The sequence below is a fragment of the Anarrhichthys ocellatus genome, unplaced genomic scaffold (genome assembly GCF_004355925.1).
Source record: "Anarrhichthys ocellatus isolate YVR2014 unplaced genomic scaffold, GSC_Weel_1.0 scaffold166, whole genome shotgun sequence".
NCBI lineage: Eukaryota > Metazoa > Chordata > Actinopteri > Perciformes > Anarhichadidae > Anarrhichthys > Anarrhichthys ocellatus.
Window position 1 is genome coordinate 37,884 of NW_022280196.1, and position 18,464 is coordinate 56,347.

The following is an 18,464-nucleotide window of genomic DNA, read 5'->3' on the forward strand; positions in this document are numbered from 1 at the left end:
ATCCGAATAATGATCCGAACGGTGACTCAAGAACCGTGATCCGAACCTAACCGTGAGGTTTGTGATCCGTTGCACCCCTACTAGATATATATATATATATATATATGTGTACAGTTTTTCATCAGGAATGTTTGGGTGGACCTGGCTGCATCCATTTTCCCTTCAATCCTACATAATTGTCCGGTCCCTGTAGAAGAGAAACACCCCACGACACCACCACCATGCTTCACAGTAGCTATGCTGTGTTTTGGGTGGTGTGGACACTTGGACTTCAGTCCAAAAAGTTCAGTCTTGGTCTCATCTCACCATCGAAGCTTTTGCCACATGGCACGTGTTTCTTTGCAAAGCGCAAACGAGAGTGTGGCACTTCTTCAGACGAGGATCGGTTCTTGCCTCCCTGCCATACAGGCCAGCTTTGTGAGATTGTTGTCACATGCACAGAGCCACTAATCTCAATCGGAGTCCCCATCCACTACTAGGAGCTGAATCCTCAAGGAACAGCAGCTTTGATTCTAAAGAATAGGGACAACCACTACAACTGATGTCAGACGGGGGGTCAGTCTGCCTGGTGTGTGATCTGGAAGGTGGTTGGTCGTACCTGAGCAGGTTTATAATGGTTAATCTAAGGGGTTGTTCACTTATCTAAACCAGGTATTTTACTCATTCAATTCCAATAATTGTATAGAAATGTTATTTCTCCCTAATATTGAGGGTTATATTTCTCCATAATATTATCAGACTCTTCCAACAGTCTGAGCCCATCAGTGGCCACATGAAGACCTTTGAGACGACATACATCAACGGTGAGGAGTTGGCCTGAGCGATTACATTACAGCCTGATAAGACTGTAGCGTTCATTAGTCACTTCACACAAAAACTTAAGAAAATAGGGTCCAGGTTGAGAAATACCCAAGTTACCCTTTAAGGCCCCGGGGGTCTGGGGCCCAGTAATGTAGCCTGAGAGTGTTTGTGACCGACTCTTCTTTTGTTGTAAAAATGTCATTTGTCAGAATCAGATCTTAACATCAGTAAAGCTTACAGCCTGCGTGGTGCAGCTTCACACCTTCAGGTTCTTGTGGATTCTCAACAGAACAAATACAAATACCCAGTCACCAAATCTTTATTGCCCAAAAATGTGCATGTACAGTATAGACATACCCTTCTTACATTTTGATAGATCCAACTTAACTATATCATCAGAATGTACTATTTCTTGTAATATACCGGTAGTCCAGCAGCAGCGTCTGTAGTAACATCCACTCTACAGCTGTGCTGCTACACATTTCAACATATATGAGAAAAAACACACCGACTGTGAAATTCATCAGCCACACCTGCTGGTTCCATACCGATTACAGGAATGGCGTCATTACAAGCCTTCAATCCCAGAATGCATTTCTCCCTCAACAGTATGATTCATGAGGGATCAGAGAGTAAATAACAAGTCAAACAAGATAGATGCAATTAATGATGCTAACTGATCAACACCCACTGGAAATATGGAGCAGGTAGAAAACTAAAAGAGGGTTAGTGATATTGTCAGCTTGGTTCAGTCAGTCAGTGTGCACATCAGGATGCCAGAGGTCAGAGGTCACACAGACCAAAGTCTCTGACCTCTTTACCCTCATCCACCAGATGACGGCCCTCTCCTGCCAGGTCTCCAGGAAACGGAGCTTCCTCCCTGTCCAGTCAGGGGGTTGTAGTCTGAAACACACACAGAAGAACAGAAAGGAGTAAATTAAGATTCAGATCAAGATGTATGAACAGAGCTGCTCATTGTGCAGTGATGACATTTCCATGTGGCTGGCACAAAACGGGAAGCATACAAATATCTGAGGCTGAAGAAGATCATGAAGACGCCAACGGAATGTCTCACTGGACAAACAAGTTTTAAGAAAAATCTGTTGTGAGTTAACGCTGAAAACGTTACACAAATTTAAGGAGCGGCAAGAGAATCTGTTGTTTATGACCAAATGATGAACCTGCCGTTCGTGTCCTGTCAATCCAACACAGGACTACACATACAGAATGTATATGTCCACCATGGAATAGAAGATTGTTTCACGTGTGAAGTGATAAAAGTGAGTTCTGCATGCAGACACGTGTCTTGGTGGGTAAAGCACTGAATCTGAAGGTGGGTGTAACACCTGAACATTTCATTTTGAAAACATTTGGTCAAAATATTAGGAAAGCTAAAAGATGGCTGCTTTGGGAGATGACTGGCTCTAACAGAACGTGAAAGCAGTTATTTGGCATAAACATGCAAAGCCATCAGTGGTGCTGGCTGTCATCAGAGGAGGAGCACTGCTCTGTAGTTTAGTGAAGGAGAACAGTGCGTTTGTTACACGCGTGTTGCTGGTGTGTGTGCGTGTGATGCACTACTGTACTGTGCTTTGCATCATGGGTCTCGTCTTGTTTCTCTAGTGTTCTGTCACCGAGTATATGTTTTAATTGTGACTCTGCTACAATACACTCCATGGTAACATTTATGTGATGTATACATGATGTTCATGGAGGTTGCATTGAGTTACATTATGATGTATTCAGTAAAGATTAGTATTGGTTACAAGTACATTCTGATGTAATCATGATGTGTTCAAATTGTAATCTTGTAAAATGAGGTATTGGTGATAAACTTGAATGAATCCAGTAGTTTGAAGGAGATGTTTTCACATGAATATAAAATAGATATTAGAGATGAATTATGACCTGGTTATCTTCCTAACACCAGCTCTAAGCAGCTTATAACACATGTTATAAGCTGCTTACTAATGCCAAGATTTGTAATCAATAAAAACACAATCTTTGATTTCCTAATCATTTGATGTGTGTGCTGTTATGCAAATAAACACAATAGATGACTTTAGAATGTTTGAGGGCTTCACATGACAGTTGAGATGATTTGGGGGATTTGGGGATATTATCAGTGTGTGCCGTCTGTGCTCCAGCTGCTGTCCTGTGAAGTACATACCTGCAGTACGAAGTGGCTTCTTGTCCGACTTTGGTTTCAACACTGTTGTCGATGAGCTGGCCTCTTCAGTGGTCTGCAGTGAAAGGCATTGATAAGATATTAAAGTGAGCGACTCAGACCGTGTGTTTAATGTGGTTAGCCTTGGTTAACAGCCTTTACAACCTTTGATCAAATCACAGTTCAGTCATCTGAAGCAGAGACACATGCCAGTGACACAGCTGTGTGATCAATTATACAAATACACACATGTGATCTCAGAGAACCAGAAGATGCCCAATGGATCTTACCATAACTCAGGAGCAGCTTGTCAATGAAATGAGAATAGCTGGTGCACCTTAAGAGCCTGAGCTGAAGTTGTTGTTTGTTTTCTCCAAATAATAATCAATACAGTTTGAAGTGATGTCATTTAAAAATGTGTCCACAAGAGTAAGCAAGATTAAAGGAAGTGTAGTAAAAGAATAAAGTTCCCGATGATTAAACTCACCTGAGAAGGTTTCGCGGTTCCTTTGTAACTTCTTCCCTGTTGCATACTGTCCCATATCTCTATTTTCTGCCTCCTCTTCTCTTCTTCTTGCTGTTACAGAATACACCACATTCAGTTGGTCTGACAGCATCTCTCTTCCAAACATTCCATGTTTATTTCACTACTGCACCTGTCTTTGTTTCTCTCTGAAGATGTCAGCTTTGGCATCAAGCTCCTCTTGCATCTTTATGCGAGCTGCTTCCATGGCTTCTTGTCTTTTTGCCACCAGCGCTGCATCTTCATGAGAAAACAGCGATCGTGACATTCCATGAAGAACTACATCTTAAAATCTGCATTTGTTCTTGCTTTCACGCAAAAGTCAAATGTAACACTACAAATGCTTTCAAATGATCAACTGACGTGCTTTTCTATTGAACTGTAGAACTGTCAGACATGTTCATCAACATGGTGAGTCTGGAAATAACCACACGCTAAATATTCGACTGTCACAACCCGTCACACAGACATGTTTCTGTCCACACTCCACTCATCTGGTCTGGCGTCATAGAGATAGTTGATAACAGGTGAACCTTTAAATTCAGGATATCTTTTATCAGAACACATTTACACACACAGGAGGTTTGGCATAGACCCCACAGTTACTGGACATCTGAGAGGGACAGCAGGCTGCTCATACAGAAGGGAAGACGTGAACATATAGTGGGTGTGATGAGGGAGAGGTGGACACAGGGACAGACAGAGACATGTCGGAATGATTGCATTCATGTGTACTGTACAGTAGATATCAGATGAAATGCTGGGGGTGGATCGTCCAGAGTCGGCGTTTATCTTACAATTGTTTTTGGTAAATAAAAAAATATTATATTTTGCCAAAAACATCCACTGGAAGTGGATGTGTCTGTGATTAGTTTACATGTCTGTGGCGTCAGCAGGACAGTCGAGTGTCTGTTATCTAAACCGACTAACGTTGTTGGTCGTCTTCCGGTTGCAAACAGGAAGTGGACCACATGCTAACATGCTGACAGTTTGTGTTTGTATCTGAGCTAGAGCAGAGAATATTCCATTCAAACAGATCCTCATTGTTCTTCATGAAGTGTCCGTATTAAATGCTACATTGTTCGTCAGCAACCAGTCACACGGTAACTTGGGCCTTGTGTGCTCTGATTAATATGGTCTGCAGTGGACACATATTTTATTGGTTAAAATTTTGTTTTAATAAAAACTAAACTCCAGGTGTTTTTGAAGAAGCAAATAACGGGAGTAACGGACAAAGAGACGTATTTTAAATACGAGCTGTATCTCGTACATCTACGAGATGTATTTTTAAATGAGAGCTGTGCAGTTGATCGAATTCATGCCGATGTGAAGAGAGGTTTGTGTGGATTTCCAGAAGACAACGATAAATATTAAAAGAGGCAGAAAGGAGAACACTGACTTTTCAGTTGGGTGGCTGTGTGTATGTCTCAATGAGAAACTCAAACATTTGACAGTCTTGACTTTAGCATTGACTTTTCATTTTGGTGCCAGCAAAGTACTTGTTGATGGATCGATTCCCATTTGACACAAAAGTTAAATGTTTGCAGTGAGTGCCGGACAAATGGAGTGTTGAGATGTTCAGTAACAGCTGATGTGGCGATTGAAAACATAGAGCCAACTAATCAATGACCAGAACTGTTGCTAACTATTCTTAAAATGGATTTGTTGTTGTTGCCCTAGACTGGAACCACGGATGCATACATCTACTGGACTATTACATGAAGTGTGATACAAAGACTTGTACAATATGTGACTGTGTTTGCTGCCATTGACTCATTTCCTATTCTCGGTGCCTTTGTAGCAGGTACGTATGTAAGCAGGTATTGGGAAGTGCTGACCTTGCAGTGTTTGTTGGGGCGAGCTGCTGGAGCTCTGGCTGGATCTCCTCTTGCTCAGGTGCTGGATGAGCAGGTAGACCAGAACAGTCACAGCCAGCAGGTACCATCCATACTGGGACAGAAGCTCTCCGACTGTGGGGCCAGGAGCAAACACATCACCTGTCTTCCTTTAAAACAGCTTTGTTTGCCAGGCGTGAATATATTTACTACCAAGGTTTAATAACCCAGATCATCAAATAAAACTGATGACAGAAAAAAATATTGGTTATGTAACGAGAAACTGAACTAATAACAATTGTTGCACTCATAAATAAAACAAGGAAACAAGGCTCCTTACATGCCATTTACCCATAAAGATGACCATATATCATGTCAGATATATAGCTTATATCGAGAGACTGCATATAAACTAGACTGGGGTGTGGATGAATAGGATTGGATTTATTAAGATTGCAATAAGCAGCAGTGAAGATACAATCATGTTCCTCCCAGTAACGAGTTGGTAGATGACGTAATGTTACGTTCTGTGACTTCCACGTATCAACTGACGTCAGCGTAACGTTCAAAACAAACAGTGTTAACGTTAGCTGCTAACATGCTTACGTATATCGCTACCAAAGACACAGTGGTGTAACGCTAGTTAAAGACGAAGTGACCCGTCTTTAGACATGTTGGTCTTGTTGTCGTGTCACGTTACCGGTCAGGCTCAGGGAGCTCAGGTCCTGGTTGGTGAGAGGCGCCTTCTCCACCCGGTAAGGCGAGTTGTCGTCTTCGACATCTGTAATCTCCACGTCGTCCATCTCAGACAAAGAGTACCGCTGTCTGAATAGAGCACGAAAATGTATCTCCCGTGTTGCTTAGCAAACGTTATCGCTCTGGAGTTAACGCTACACGTCGTGCTGGGACCTCTTCCCCATGTCAGCCATCTTTGCTGGCTAGCACTGGCTAACGCTAGTCACGAACGTAAACCAGCATTTAGGGCGACGTGTCGGCGTCGTGCTGCGTTTCAGGACCGCGGGAAACCATATAACTGTTCAAGCGACGTTTCACATTTCCTCCTATGACGAGACTAATTTTACAAAGTAGTATGTCGAGCTGCATAGATTTAATATTTGATTTCACTTTACTTAAAGCAAACAACGGCCACGTATAACCAGCTTGTAATGGATTATAACAGTGATCATAATGCATTAAGAAAATATTATAATTTATTACATTGTATTTGAAATTATAATACAGGATCCTTGCATAAAATAGTCTGAGTAACCAGCAATTATTAAGTATACTTGACCCTATAAAGTGCTTTGTAATTATTATAACACAGCACTATTAGCAGATAACATATTATCCATGTTTATTATAGACATGGGTGTCGTAGAATGTGTTGCCAATGACTTATTACATTATCATTCAGCAATATTAATATACATGTTTACATTGGCCCGTCTGTCTCCTCTTTACTGCTCTGAAGTCATCCAAACTGATCATCATGTGTGCTGTCCGGAGACAAGATGCCATCACACCCATCCAAACCGATGGCAGTAATGGTTTTGTGTCCATCTTCAGTCACACTCGCTAAATGACTGCGCACTGCTGATCAAGCCAGTGAATGCCACCAACACTCACTCGTAATGTATGCAGATGACACGACACTGTATAGTACTGCAAACAGGAACAGCAACCATTCTGAATCAGGATCTAGAGTGTCTGATTGGGTGAAAGTGAACAAACTAGCCCTGAACATTTCTAAAACTAAAAGTATTGTGTTTGGCTCAAGGAATACGCTGAATGGTGACACAGCTTCACCTGACAATGTCGGGTTCGGCAATAGAACAGGTCAAGAAGACTAAACTACTGGGTGTAGTGTTGGACGAACAGGTCTGAGCACATTGACTGCATTGTCACTAAAATGGGAAGGGGCATAGCTATGACTAGAAAGTGCTTTGCTTATCTAACACTATTATTTGTCAGGTGTTACAGTCCTTGGTCTTTTGTCACCTGCTATACTGTCCATTCATATAGTCAGCAGCAGCTAAGGACATAAATAAACTACAACTGGTTCAAAACCGAGCTGCCAGATTAGCACTCCAGTGTTCACTGAGAACTAATACAGCGTATATGCACTCTCGTCTGTCATGGTTCTCAGTGGAAATGAAACACTACAGCCTTCTCATGTTTTTCAGAAACGTAGTATTTAATCAGATACCTGAATATTTATTCAATCAGTTACAATACACATGTAACAGACATAACCATCACACAAGGAATGCTAGCTCAGGTCACTTGATACCTCCAACCCCAAGAACAAACCTCCTCAAACATAGTTATGTTTCGTGCAATTACTGCTTGGAGCGTACCTCATAACTCATACAGGTAATAATCTGTCATTTAACAAACAATTAAAGGCTCACCTCAGGCTACTAACCACTTAACATTTTCCATTGCTTTTGTAGTCTCCTGATCCTTTTTATAAATGATGGATGCACTGTGTATATGGTCAATTATGACATTATACATCCTAGTCTGACTGCACTATGCATCTGACTGTACCATTTTTATTATTCTGATTGTACTATTTTTAACGTCATGTTTTGCATGCATTACGTTTTGTCCTTTTTGTGGACCCCAGGAAGATTAGCGGCCGCTAAGGAGTCAGCTAATGGGGATCCAGTTAAATAAACTCAAACGTCGCTCAGTGGTCTATGATTGATGGAATCCTTCTCTGCTTAACTACACATACAGGGAGTCCTGCATGAATCCCAGCTCTATATTGACTACAAGTGGCCACATTTGAAAAGGACGTTCACTCTCGACATACTCGCAACCAGACTTAGTTGCAGCAATTCTGCAAAGAGTGGGGTATAATTCTGCTGTCCAGACTCACGCTGATGGATATCCAGGCAGACTCAAAGCTGTAAATGCTGAAAAAATGCATCTGCAAAGGGAATAATTGTAAACACAATATTTTATTTTTTATGAATAAATGAAACCCATAGTGTAGAAATGGGTTTTCAGTTTGACACTAAAGGATCTTTCTCGGTTAATAATCTGTGAAAAATAATGAAAGAGAAGTTGAATGTGATAGAATGTTGAAAGACAATTAAGCATGGCAACTTCCCAGGGAGAGAACGGCTTTCATAGGCACCGTACCAGCCAGGACTGGACTAACAATGATGCTTTTGTCTGATCCAGTGAGCTGTGAATCATGCCCCCCAATAGTCACTAAAAGTCAGGATATCCACGCTTTTAGAGTTTCGGTTGCTACCATTTTCAATCCATCTCTGTCTGGACGTGCGCTGCCGTTTATAAACAGATGCATATAGAAGGACCGCACACAGCTGAGAACGTCAGCCGACTGTTTAAAAGAATCTGGACAGAGTAACATTAGAAATCAGTTTAATGTATGCGCTTTACAAAATAAAACCCTGGTAGAAGTATGTCGAACTTAAAAAACTACAACATAGAAAAAAAAAAAAAAAAAAAAAAAAAAAAAAAAAACACATTTCCAGGTATTCAGGAGCCATTAACGTGTGGCTCTTGTTCCATGTCTTCACCCTCCTCTTGATCACCCTCATTCATCTCCTCTCCAGAATGTGCAGTGTCACCCTCTTCCTCCTGCTCCTCTTCTTCCTCTTCTTCTTCCATACCAGCTGGACCTGATTTTACAAATTAATTTATTCATCAATCCATGAATCTCAAAATACATTAAGGTTACCAAAGAAAAAATATATAATTCAGACACGGGTAAAGCTGTCGGTCTCCCTTATTATCCAGGAGATTATGTAATCGGTGAGGTGTGCATGCATCTCTGTGTCCGTCTGTCCACGGCTAATCCCATCAACCTAACGTTTGTGCTCATTTGTGACTGTATGGTGAAGGACCTCTCGGGGTTCGGGTTGATTCACACGTTTTGAGGACAGGATCTTTGATTTTTCCAAAAGGTAGAGTTAAGGAGCTGAGGAGGTTTCAGCAGAGTTCTTTCCTACTGACCAGAAACACAGATGCACCTACCGATCGGCTGCCGATCAAAACCGCTCATTGACGTGAGTAAGAGAAGTGCTTGGCTCGCAATTTGTCCCTACTGCTACAAGTTGTCGAGGGACAACCCTAAACTTTTGGAACAACTTACTAGATCAGGAACTAATTCATGAGTCATTCCAATGCATGCTGCCCAGAGTAATGGAAACACAGCCCTGCCTGTAACGGAGCTAATAGCTAATGCTAACGGAGGTTACGTTAACTTGATAATGAAGCGTTCAAGCTCTACTCAGCAAAATTGGGGGAAGGCAAATGATAAAATGATACCATTATCACGATGTGTTGGAGATAATTTCACAGCAATATATAGAAAAGGCAGAGACGGAATCATGAGCCGATTAACTTCCTAACAACCTCGGAGCAGCTTACAATACAGAGTTAAAATGACCGTTACTTGATATCAAAGACAATATTTCAATGTAAATACAATCATGCATTTCCTATTCATTTGAAATTTGTGTGTTTTTGCAATTAACCACTATAGATGAGGATTAAGTAAAAGTTGACCCTGACTTTGGGGTGGTTGAAGTTCTTTTTTGAGACGAGGGTAAAAATAAAAGCTAGTGTAAAACGTTGGTGTAAATTATAGTTCTAAAAGATAGAAATATGAATCGGCAGGTCAGACGTAGAATTTAAACCGACCGAAAAAATTGCAATTGGTGGGTCTCTACTCACAAATGTGTCATGATTAAAATCAGGCCCAGTCATCTTCTAAAACAGCTGCTTTCAGAAAACGTTAAACAGGAAGAAATAGTGCATCTGCTGGGGACTATTTTCAGCGGCGGATTAATCACATTTGGTGCTCAAATGAGTATTTCTGCCAGCAGTATGTGGGTCTGTACGTCACCCAGTGCTCATTGATAGTTTTTGGACAACAATGCAGCTGCATGGCACAGAGGAAGAAGAGATATCAGGCTACCATTCAGAAACTACTACTGTGATTGGCTGGCAATATTGCTGCATCAGTACAGTTTAGTCACAGCTCCTAAAACAATGTGAGAACATCTGGACAAATGTGTTTATACAAATCAAAAGGGACATTTCAGCCTCAAACATCCACCACATTTAACAGCATTAGTAGAGTTGTGTTGTAGTGTTTGATCAGCACTGACCTGGTCTCAGCTCTCGTCCTGGGATCTGACCAGCCTGCAGCATCCCCTTCAACCTCTCCACCTCTGCCAACGATGAAGCATTAGCGATGGCAGACTGGAATGCAAACAGACTCATGTAAGCTGACAGGCTCTGATGATTAGAAATATTTTACAGTTAACAAGCTAGAGATCTGAATGTTCATCTCGGTCATTATATGAAGTCACATCAGTGGTGCTTCATCTGCACAGTGGTTTCTATGACCATGATGTCATTCATTTGATCGTATGCCAATTGGAACATGCTTTCAAGGTAGATTATGACCAACACGTATTCAGAGTGAAATATGACAAAGAGGTGAAACCTTGTCATGACCTTAAAAACAGCAGTTTGACCACTCACGGTTCCCTCACTGGCTATTACTGGAGTTTTCAACCTCATTTCACTGTTTTCCTCAGAGGGCGGAGTCATCAGGTGATTTTCACAAGGTTTATTTATCATCACTCTACAATAACGAGGTGCGCAACGAAATGCAGTTGTAATCCCTTAACGCTAAATACGCAACACAACAATGAAGGAGTCTCACAGCCTGAAGTGTGGTGGTACGACAGCAGCAGGGAGAACAGACTGTAGCTGCGTCAGCATTGTCTTTATACAGCCAGGCTCCCCGCCTCCACAATATCACTGATGCACGGTAGATGGGTACCAATTATGGGTGGGCAATACATCAAATATGCTCAGTGTATTGAGGCTTGTTCTACAGGGACTATAATCGAACATAGGTCAAATATTTATTGTAGCATCATTTTTTTTAAGCCGCCTACATGAGCCTTGCTGCTCCCTCTCCTGAGAGTGTGTGTGGGGTGTATGATATGGATGCAAGTATGGGACACACTTTGTATCAGGAGGGAAGCAGGGAACATGGAAAGAGCCTGAGAACGAAATAAGTGAAGCACAAAAGAGAGTTAACGAGTGTTGAGGACAGAAACAGATGGAAGATGCCAGCCTCCACTTTGAAAACTCCCCCGTTGTTTTGTGGTACGTGCACTAGGCCTCACGGTAAGAGCATGGAGGAACTGACTACACGGACACCAACAAAGAACTGCCTTTAATAGAAAGGAATCTTTTTATCAAGGCATAGCTTAAAAATAGAGATATTATGCATAAGCCATATAGAGACAATTATTCATCGCTCTCCACTGACCTGACACCTGATTCAAATAGTGTTAAATAGAGAGATCAATTAAGTCCCGCCCACACCGGAGGGGAAAACAACTCCTCGCTCTCAAGTGCTTTAGCAACTACAGTAACTTGCTAACACATGGCTAACATTAGCTTGCTAACAGCTAACTTGTCCCTTCCATCATCATTTTAGTTTTTAACTAACTGGTCACCCCTGGTAGACATAGGGTGCTAAAATAATCCTTTCACATGCACATATAGGATGTCTTTAGCTGCTACAGGCATTTTGGTAGTGTTTGAGCCTGTGGTTGCATATCCTGTTCCTCTCTGGTGGGCGTGGTTTTCAGAGTATGATGCATTGCATGCTCCGTCACCCAGCCCGAGTGACAATAATGTTCTGGGAGGTCTTAATGGACCACTGCAGAGCCCTCCTGTCCCGAGTCATGCACAAACTTCCAGTCAGAATGCTTTCTTTTGCTCCGCTCTAAAAGTTAACAAGAACTTGGCAAGGGAGCGTTTCCCTCTAATGTTGCCTTCGTTACTGTTCAACAGTGCTCCTTGGCTGTCTGAGCACGTTCAGAGCAGCCACTGAGAAGAGGTCAAAGGTCATCGAGCAGGAAGTCAGTAGACGACCAGTGAAAGATCGATGACATTCACACCAGACACCATCTCTGAATGTCCTATCGTATACCGCCACCTGTTCCATTCAGTTACCTCCACCCTCTGAGGAAGATAGTGAGAGAACCTCGTGTATCATTTCATGTTTGGGGTTTTGTTAAATGCCAGACATCGATTGAGGGACAGAAAGTCATGCTCAGCTCTAGAAACACAACGCCAACATCTGTCAAGTCAAAAGATTAACCTTGATGGCTTCCACATCTGCTTGAGACGGGCCCGTCCTCTTCTTCTCAAGCTGTGCTGCCACCCCCGGAGTGAATCTGAAAGGAAGACCCCTCATTTAGACAACATGGACACACAATGGCTTCTCAGACCTCTCAACCAATGTAGTGATCTCATGTATAGTATCTTTTCTTGAGTCAGATAAACTGATACATTGTCCACAGACAGCAGTCCTGAGCAACACTGTGGGGAAGGTTTCTGACTTCAGGTTGAACGGTAGAGTTAGGGCTTATAGATTATTACCTTCACTGAGGAAGGGATGAGTTTGCTCACATTTGACAAATACTCTAAACATGTTTCAATGATTTCAAACGGGAATTTTGTCATAAATGACTGCATATAGAGAAAGAAGAAAACTTATATTTATTACCGTGTATTGTTGTACACAGATAGTTTGTAATGGACTAGTGGTGACAGTGCATTTTTCTTTTTACATGTAACCCGTTCCATCAGCCAGGATCCAGTGATTCTGAGGAGCTGCTGTCTAACGGAGACATTCATCTTACGTTTTGGTTCGCCTGGCAATATCCTTTGCAAGTTGAGCACCTCGTTTGCCCTTGAACATTTTCTCTGCCTCCTGGCGTTCCTATAACAATATCACACAGTTAAAGTGAAAACCCTCATGAAGCACACACTGAGCTTCATCCAGGGGGGGGGGGGGGGGCCAGGCCAGGAAATGTACAATTCACTAGAACTTCTTAAGACGTTCAACAGGTTAGAAGATTTTAACAACCACTGTAATGTTTGAAAGTTCATACTACTGCTTTAGCTTGCATCCCCAATACATTTGATCCATGACTCACACGTCGTGTCAGGTTCACTGAAGACCTGTCTCTCACATTTAAACGGTGGAAACATGCCTGCTCCATGGACTTACCTTGAGTTTTACCTTCTGGAAGTCGAGCACACGGATCTGTGGGATTTTGTTGATGACATAGAGCCGGTAATGTTTCTTGTTTGTCACTGGATTCCTTAACAAGCTGGAAATTCAGTGATTATTACAAACATGTATGATCATAATTCAGCGGTGCAGTATTTTTGAAGATGGATGAATCTGGCAACCACTTTGTCTGTTCCGCCATGTAGCGGTGGAAAGTCTTCCAACCATGTGAACTGGTGACTTAAGGAGGAAACAGCTGCTGTGACTACAGGCAACCGTGATGCACTGAGTCCCCATTGTAGAGTACGTGTTCTGCTTGTGATGCAGACAGAATAAAGTTTTAAGAGTTCACAGTAGTTGATCGACTTCTCATACTCTGTGGGAACACCGTAGCCCCCAGAGTGCACCTTAGCCCACTAACGTTGTTAGCCAACGTTAGCTAAACAATGTGGATTTAGTGTCACTTAATGTCACCATGTTATGCTACAGATGCAGGTTATTACTGAACTCTTTTGTAGCAAGCCATGCCGGAATACTGAAAATGTGACGGTCTTTTCCTACAGTACCACAGGTACAGGATCAGGGCTCAGGATGAAATGCACCCCGTCGTCCCAAGGACAATGGAACATTTCCCTGATAATGCTATATTGTGAAGCACAAATCCCCGTTGAAATGGGTAGGAGACGAGCTAGTTAACGTTAGCCGTTAGCAGTCGGTGGGCAGCACAGTCCTGCTTTGCTAAATAATAGAGCAAATAGTTAATGTACGGAGGTTGCACTGAATTAAGTTACGATACGTTCAAGCTCTGTTCAGTAAAAATGAGTTTTTGGTAAATTATAACATTATCATGTGTTCAAATATAATCTTGTAAAATGTAGTTTCTGGAAAGATATTTGAGGCAGATCACCACGGTTTAATAATAAAAACTGTGTGCAGACAGTAATAAAGGAGTGCAGGGGATTTATCGGTTTGTTTTGTACTGAATTAGGTATTAAGAATCATGTACCTTCACTGGTATCCACTTCTGAATTTCTAGTATTGCGAGTAATAAGTGAAAGTTAAAAATTGAACATTGTGCACTTCTTAGTTCAGCTTGCTTTCAAAGGTGTGCGTGTTTGGAGGGAGACACCAGCGCAGCATTTGAGACTCCCCCGGGTTAATATTGTGATCATACCTGAGAAGGGTCAATGTCTTCACTGTGGCCAGAGGGTCCAGGTCACCCTACACAGGAAAACAATATCGGTTCAGAAAACACACCATGGGATTCGTTAATATCCAAATGAGTAAAATAAAAAGTGTCAACTAAATACACTATAAAATAAACTAGCAGAGAAATAGAACACCTGTGAAGTGTAACACAATGCAACATCCCTGCAAAATTGCCATTTTGCAGCAGAACGTATATTGGGTTTTGCAGGTGCTGGCAGAGAGAGCTGAGCGGTCTGTTGTACTGTAACTCAGAAGATTTCATCCAGTGTGGACAAAACTACAACAGTGATAACAGATTTGAGTCGACAAACAATGACAACAATCTTCACAGAGTTGTTGTTGTTTTGCCTCAAACTGTAGAAGAATACGTATTCTTCTGATACATCAGCGTAAACTACTGAAGTTTGTATTCACCATTTTGATCACATCTAAAATGAGTAACGGGTTCAGATAGTTCTGCTGCTGAAATGTACTCACGAGCTCCTGAATGTTGTTGTTGGTGAGAACCAGTTCTGTCAGACCCTGCAGGGACAACTCCAGATTCTCACCTATGCGACTGGAGAAACATTTCATAAAGTTACAAGAACGCAGCGATGTACTGGTCACGTTTACTGTGACCACGCTAAACAAAGGCAGTACTTCAAAGGGCACACACAGCGGGATCTACTTGTACACAGAGTGTCGGCAGCATTTTGTTTCTTGATGAAACTCAAATAAAGCATGGCCGCCCCGACTGCTGACCGCCATGAAGTCATATCTAACCCATTCGTTAATAAAGGGCAATACTCCCATTATTTCTCCCAGTCACATCAGAGGGATTGTAATAGTCAACACAAGTCTATTACACATCAGCTATATGAAGGCAGACAACTGTTTCATTAGGCAGCTTGGCTTGTAATACAAACAGGTTTTTTATTGTGAAAGGCAAGAACAGAGGGAGTGGGTCCGGTCTATGTTGCCTTTGTCAAGGTTAAAAGCAGCAATGAAGTTTGCCATCCTGGTGCGGACTACTGAGCCTCCGTGTCATTTTATAAATATAATGCGATCGGTTGGTTTGCTGTGCAAAAGCTCAGAGAAAAAGAAAGTATGTCCTTTCACCATGTAACATCTTCGTTCTATGTGAAAGTATTCTATTACAATAACGGATGAAAATATATAATTAATTGCAAGGAAGAAAAAAAATCCCCCTTTTAATTAAAATACATGTTCAGATTATTATTTATGGTGTGCAGCTTTAACTTACCAGATCCTGTTGTTGTTCATCAGCAATGTTTTCAGTCTCTTGAGCAGAGGAAAGCCGTCCAGTTTCCTGACTTCATTATCAGAGAAGTCAATCGTGTCAAACTGGTCCAGAGTAGCTCCGAGATTTTCAAGTACTGGAATTTTATAACCTGTGAGGTGAAAAAAATAAAAACATAAAAGTTGAGAAGGACCTCGTTCATGCTCCTCGAGAAATCCTTGATTTTGTTGTCTCCAGAGATCAGCATGGTGAGCATGGTGATAACGTGACCGACATGTTTTTATAGAACACCACGAGCCTGTCATTATTTTGATTAAAAAAGGTACAACAGCGTTTATGGTTGATAACTACACAAAAGTGGCAACACACTGAGGTTCCTTCTTCTATTAAAAACGCAGAGAATATCCATACAGTTTGTTATAAATAAAACATTTTAGTCACTTCATTTGCACATTGAAGGGTACAGCTGTGAGCCATGAAAAGCTACAGTACTCTTCAACTACTATGAACTGTGGTACATGCTGTACTTTAATTCTAGCCCGGTTGTATATATATTCACAATATACTCTATCACGGTATACTTCCAGGACGCCAGTTCTGCAACACAACTTAATGTTGGATAAAGAAGAGGTGTTTCCCTGAGTTCATTTAGTCTTGGTGATCAGCAGCACTCGCCTGAGGATGCTATTGGCTTCGTAAAGCTTGTACTTTGACTCGCAGAGCTGCGGTGGTTACGGTTATGTTCGTTGGGTTACTTTCGGACCTTACGTTGTAGTTAACCGATAGCTGGCATAGCCATTAGACAGATTGTAACGTATATTAGACTACATAGACACGTTGCTGCTTGCATCGTAGAGTACAAACGCGTATCACGTTTCCGTTTTTCTTTACGGTGTTCGGCGTGAGGCCCGCGTAAGCTAACGTCACATAGTGGACTAACGCTAACGTTACGCCGTTATAAAGGAAGTTGAACTAACCTCGTAAATCCAACTCTCTGTCTCTCACAGGGTTAGTATATTGAGCAGCTTGCTCAATCAGCTCTGCGGATAGTTTCACCATGTTGAGGCCACGAACAGACGTTACAGACGAACTATTTCTGCATCAAAACGTCCTCCTAGGCGTTCAACGCTGCAAACACGCTGTTTCCCGGAACAACGGTGTTTGCCGCTCTGTGCTGATACAACTGTCTTTATATTGTGCTAGCGCCACCCTGCGGATGGAGGACACTCCTGATGCAAAGCAGGCAGCGGAGCACATAATGACCCAATCCCAATGTTCCCCCTTACGGACTTTGAGGCGCGCTTCTGCAAAGTCCGTGAGGGTTTAGGGCTGTCCCACTGTCAAATCATCAGCTGTGTCTCAATTCAGGGTCTGCATCCTTCGGAGGCTGCATTCGTAGACCGGTTGTGTCACAGCACTGCGACTAGTGCTGTCCCATTTCGCATTTTTGTTGAAGAGTCCTTCAATGCAGCCGAGGAATGCAGCCTTCTGGTCCCAGATTTGGAGGACACATCTGATGTATGCTTCGCGGCCCACCATATCCCAAGATGCATTGCGTGCCGGTGCGCTATTACCGGCATCCGACCGTAGTAAACCTTCGCGGGAGCGCGCCTCAAAGTCTGTCAGTCCAAGGGGGGACATTGGGATTGGGTTTTGGGACGGCCGTCGATATGGCGGAGCAGAACAACTTCCGGTTCAAGCGAGGATTGAGGAGCGAGGAAATGACAATTAAGAGACTTGGTGTGTACCCAATAAATCCGAGATGTGTGTGTGTGTGTGTGTGTGCACCACTGCTTCACACACACAGGGGGGCATAGTTCAGTCATCACTCCTGTGGGTATCAACGTTGAATTCAGCTTTGAATCGGCCTTTACATCAGCATTAAGTAGAGTTTTCATTGTATGCTACTTTCTACTTAGGCTACCTCACTATATTTAAGAGGAGAATGACGTACTTTTTACTCCACTTCATTTGACAGGTATAGTTACTAGCTACTTTCAGATTTTACTAAGAACACATGTAAACAGTATTTCAATATGATTCTGTGTTTTAGATTTAATTACTCAGGGTGAACCCCATCTCTCCCCCAATGTCAGTTGGGATGGGCTCCAGCCCAACACAACCCTGTAAAGAATAAGCGGTTATAGATGAAGGATGGATGGATAGATTGACAACACTATGGTCAAATTTAGGCCACAAAGAACTTGATTTATTTCAGGTAAAATTGTTGCCACGGTTAAAAATTAAAGAAAACATCCAGAAGCAAACCTCTGTCAAAAGCAGCCAGAGTTACTATGAGAATGTCTCACTACTTTATGCACTGGAAGTGAATAATGGCAATAAGTATAAATTATGTACAGCAAAATCGTCCAATATGAACAAAAGAGTGCTGCAGAGATGACGTATTTTTATTGGCCGACCTTGAAGTTAGCATTGCACTGGTTCCCTCAACAAAAAGCCAATGGGATATTTATATTGGATTTGTTTTTTTTGCAGAATAAAAACATTTGCATTTGCAAACAATTGCGATACTTGTGATGCATTTTGTTCAGGAAGATCATCTTCACAAACGAACACCACTTTTATGATTTTTGAAG

At 42.0% G+C, this 18,464-nt stretch overlaps 2 protein-coding genes across 2 annotated transcripts; both read right to left on the bottom strand.

Moving 5' to 3' along the window:
- Nucleotides 1-1,104: 1,104 nt before the first annotated feature.
- Nucleotides 1,105-6,294, bottom strand: selenos (selenoprotein S). The gene is made up of 6 exons (XM_031878204.1): nucleotides 6,027-6,294; nucleotides 5,330-5,461; nucleotides 3,625-3,731; nucleotides 3,456-3,545; nucleotides 2,972-3,044; nucleotides 1,105-1,704 (listed from the first exon to the last, which is right to left on the bottom strand). Exons 1-6 carry the CDS (start codon nucleotides 6,127-6,129, stop codon nucleotides 1,625-1,627), a joined length of 585 nt encoding a protein of 194 aa, XP_031734064.1. The 5' UTR covers nucleotides 6,130-6,294; the 3' UTR covers nucleotides 1,105-1,624.
- Nucleotides 6,295-7,499: 1,205 nt separating this feature from the next.
- Nucleotides 7,500-17,529, bottom strand: snrpa1 (small nuclear ribonucleoprotein polypeptide A'). Its single transcript, XM_031878203.1, has 9 exons — nucleotides 16,845-17,529; nucleotides 15,871-16,018; nucleotides 15,105-15,183; nucleotides 14,593-14,639; nucleotides 13,416-13,518; nucleotides 13,045-13,124; nucleotides 12,501-12,576; nucleotides 10,480-10,573; nucleotides 7,500-8,985 (listed from the first exon to the last, which is right to left on the bottom strand). The coding sequence occupies exons 1-9, from the start codon at nucleotides 16,924-16,926 to the stop codon at nucleotides 8,843-8,845; spliced, it is 852 nt and encodes a 283-aa protein (XP_031734063.1). The 5' UTR covers nucleotides 16,927-17,529; the 3' UTR covers nucleotides 7,500-8,842.
- Nucleotides 17,530-18,464: the final 935 nt, after the last annotated feature.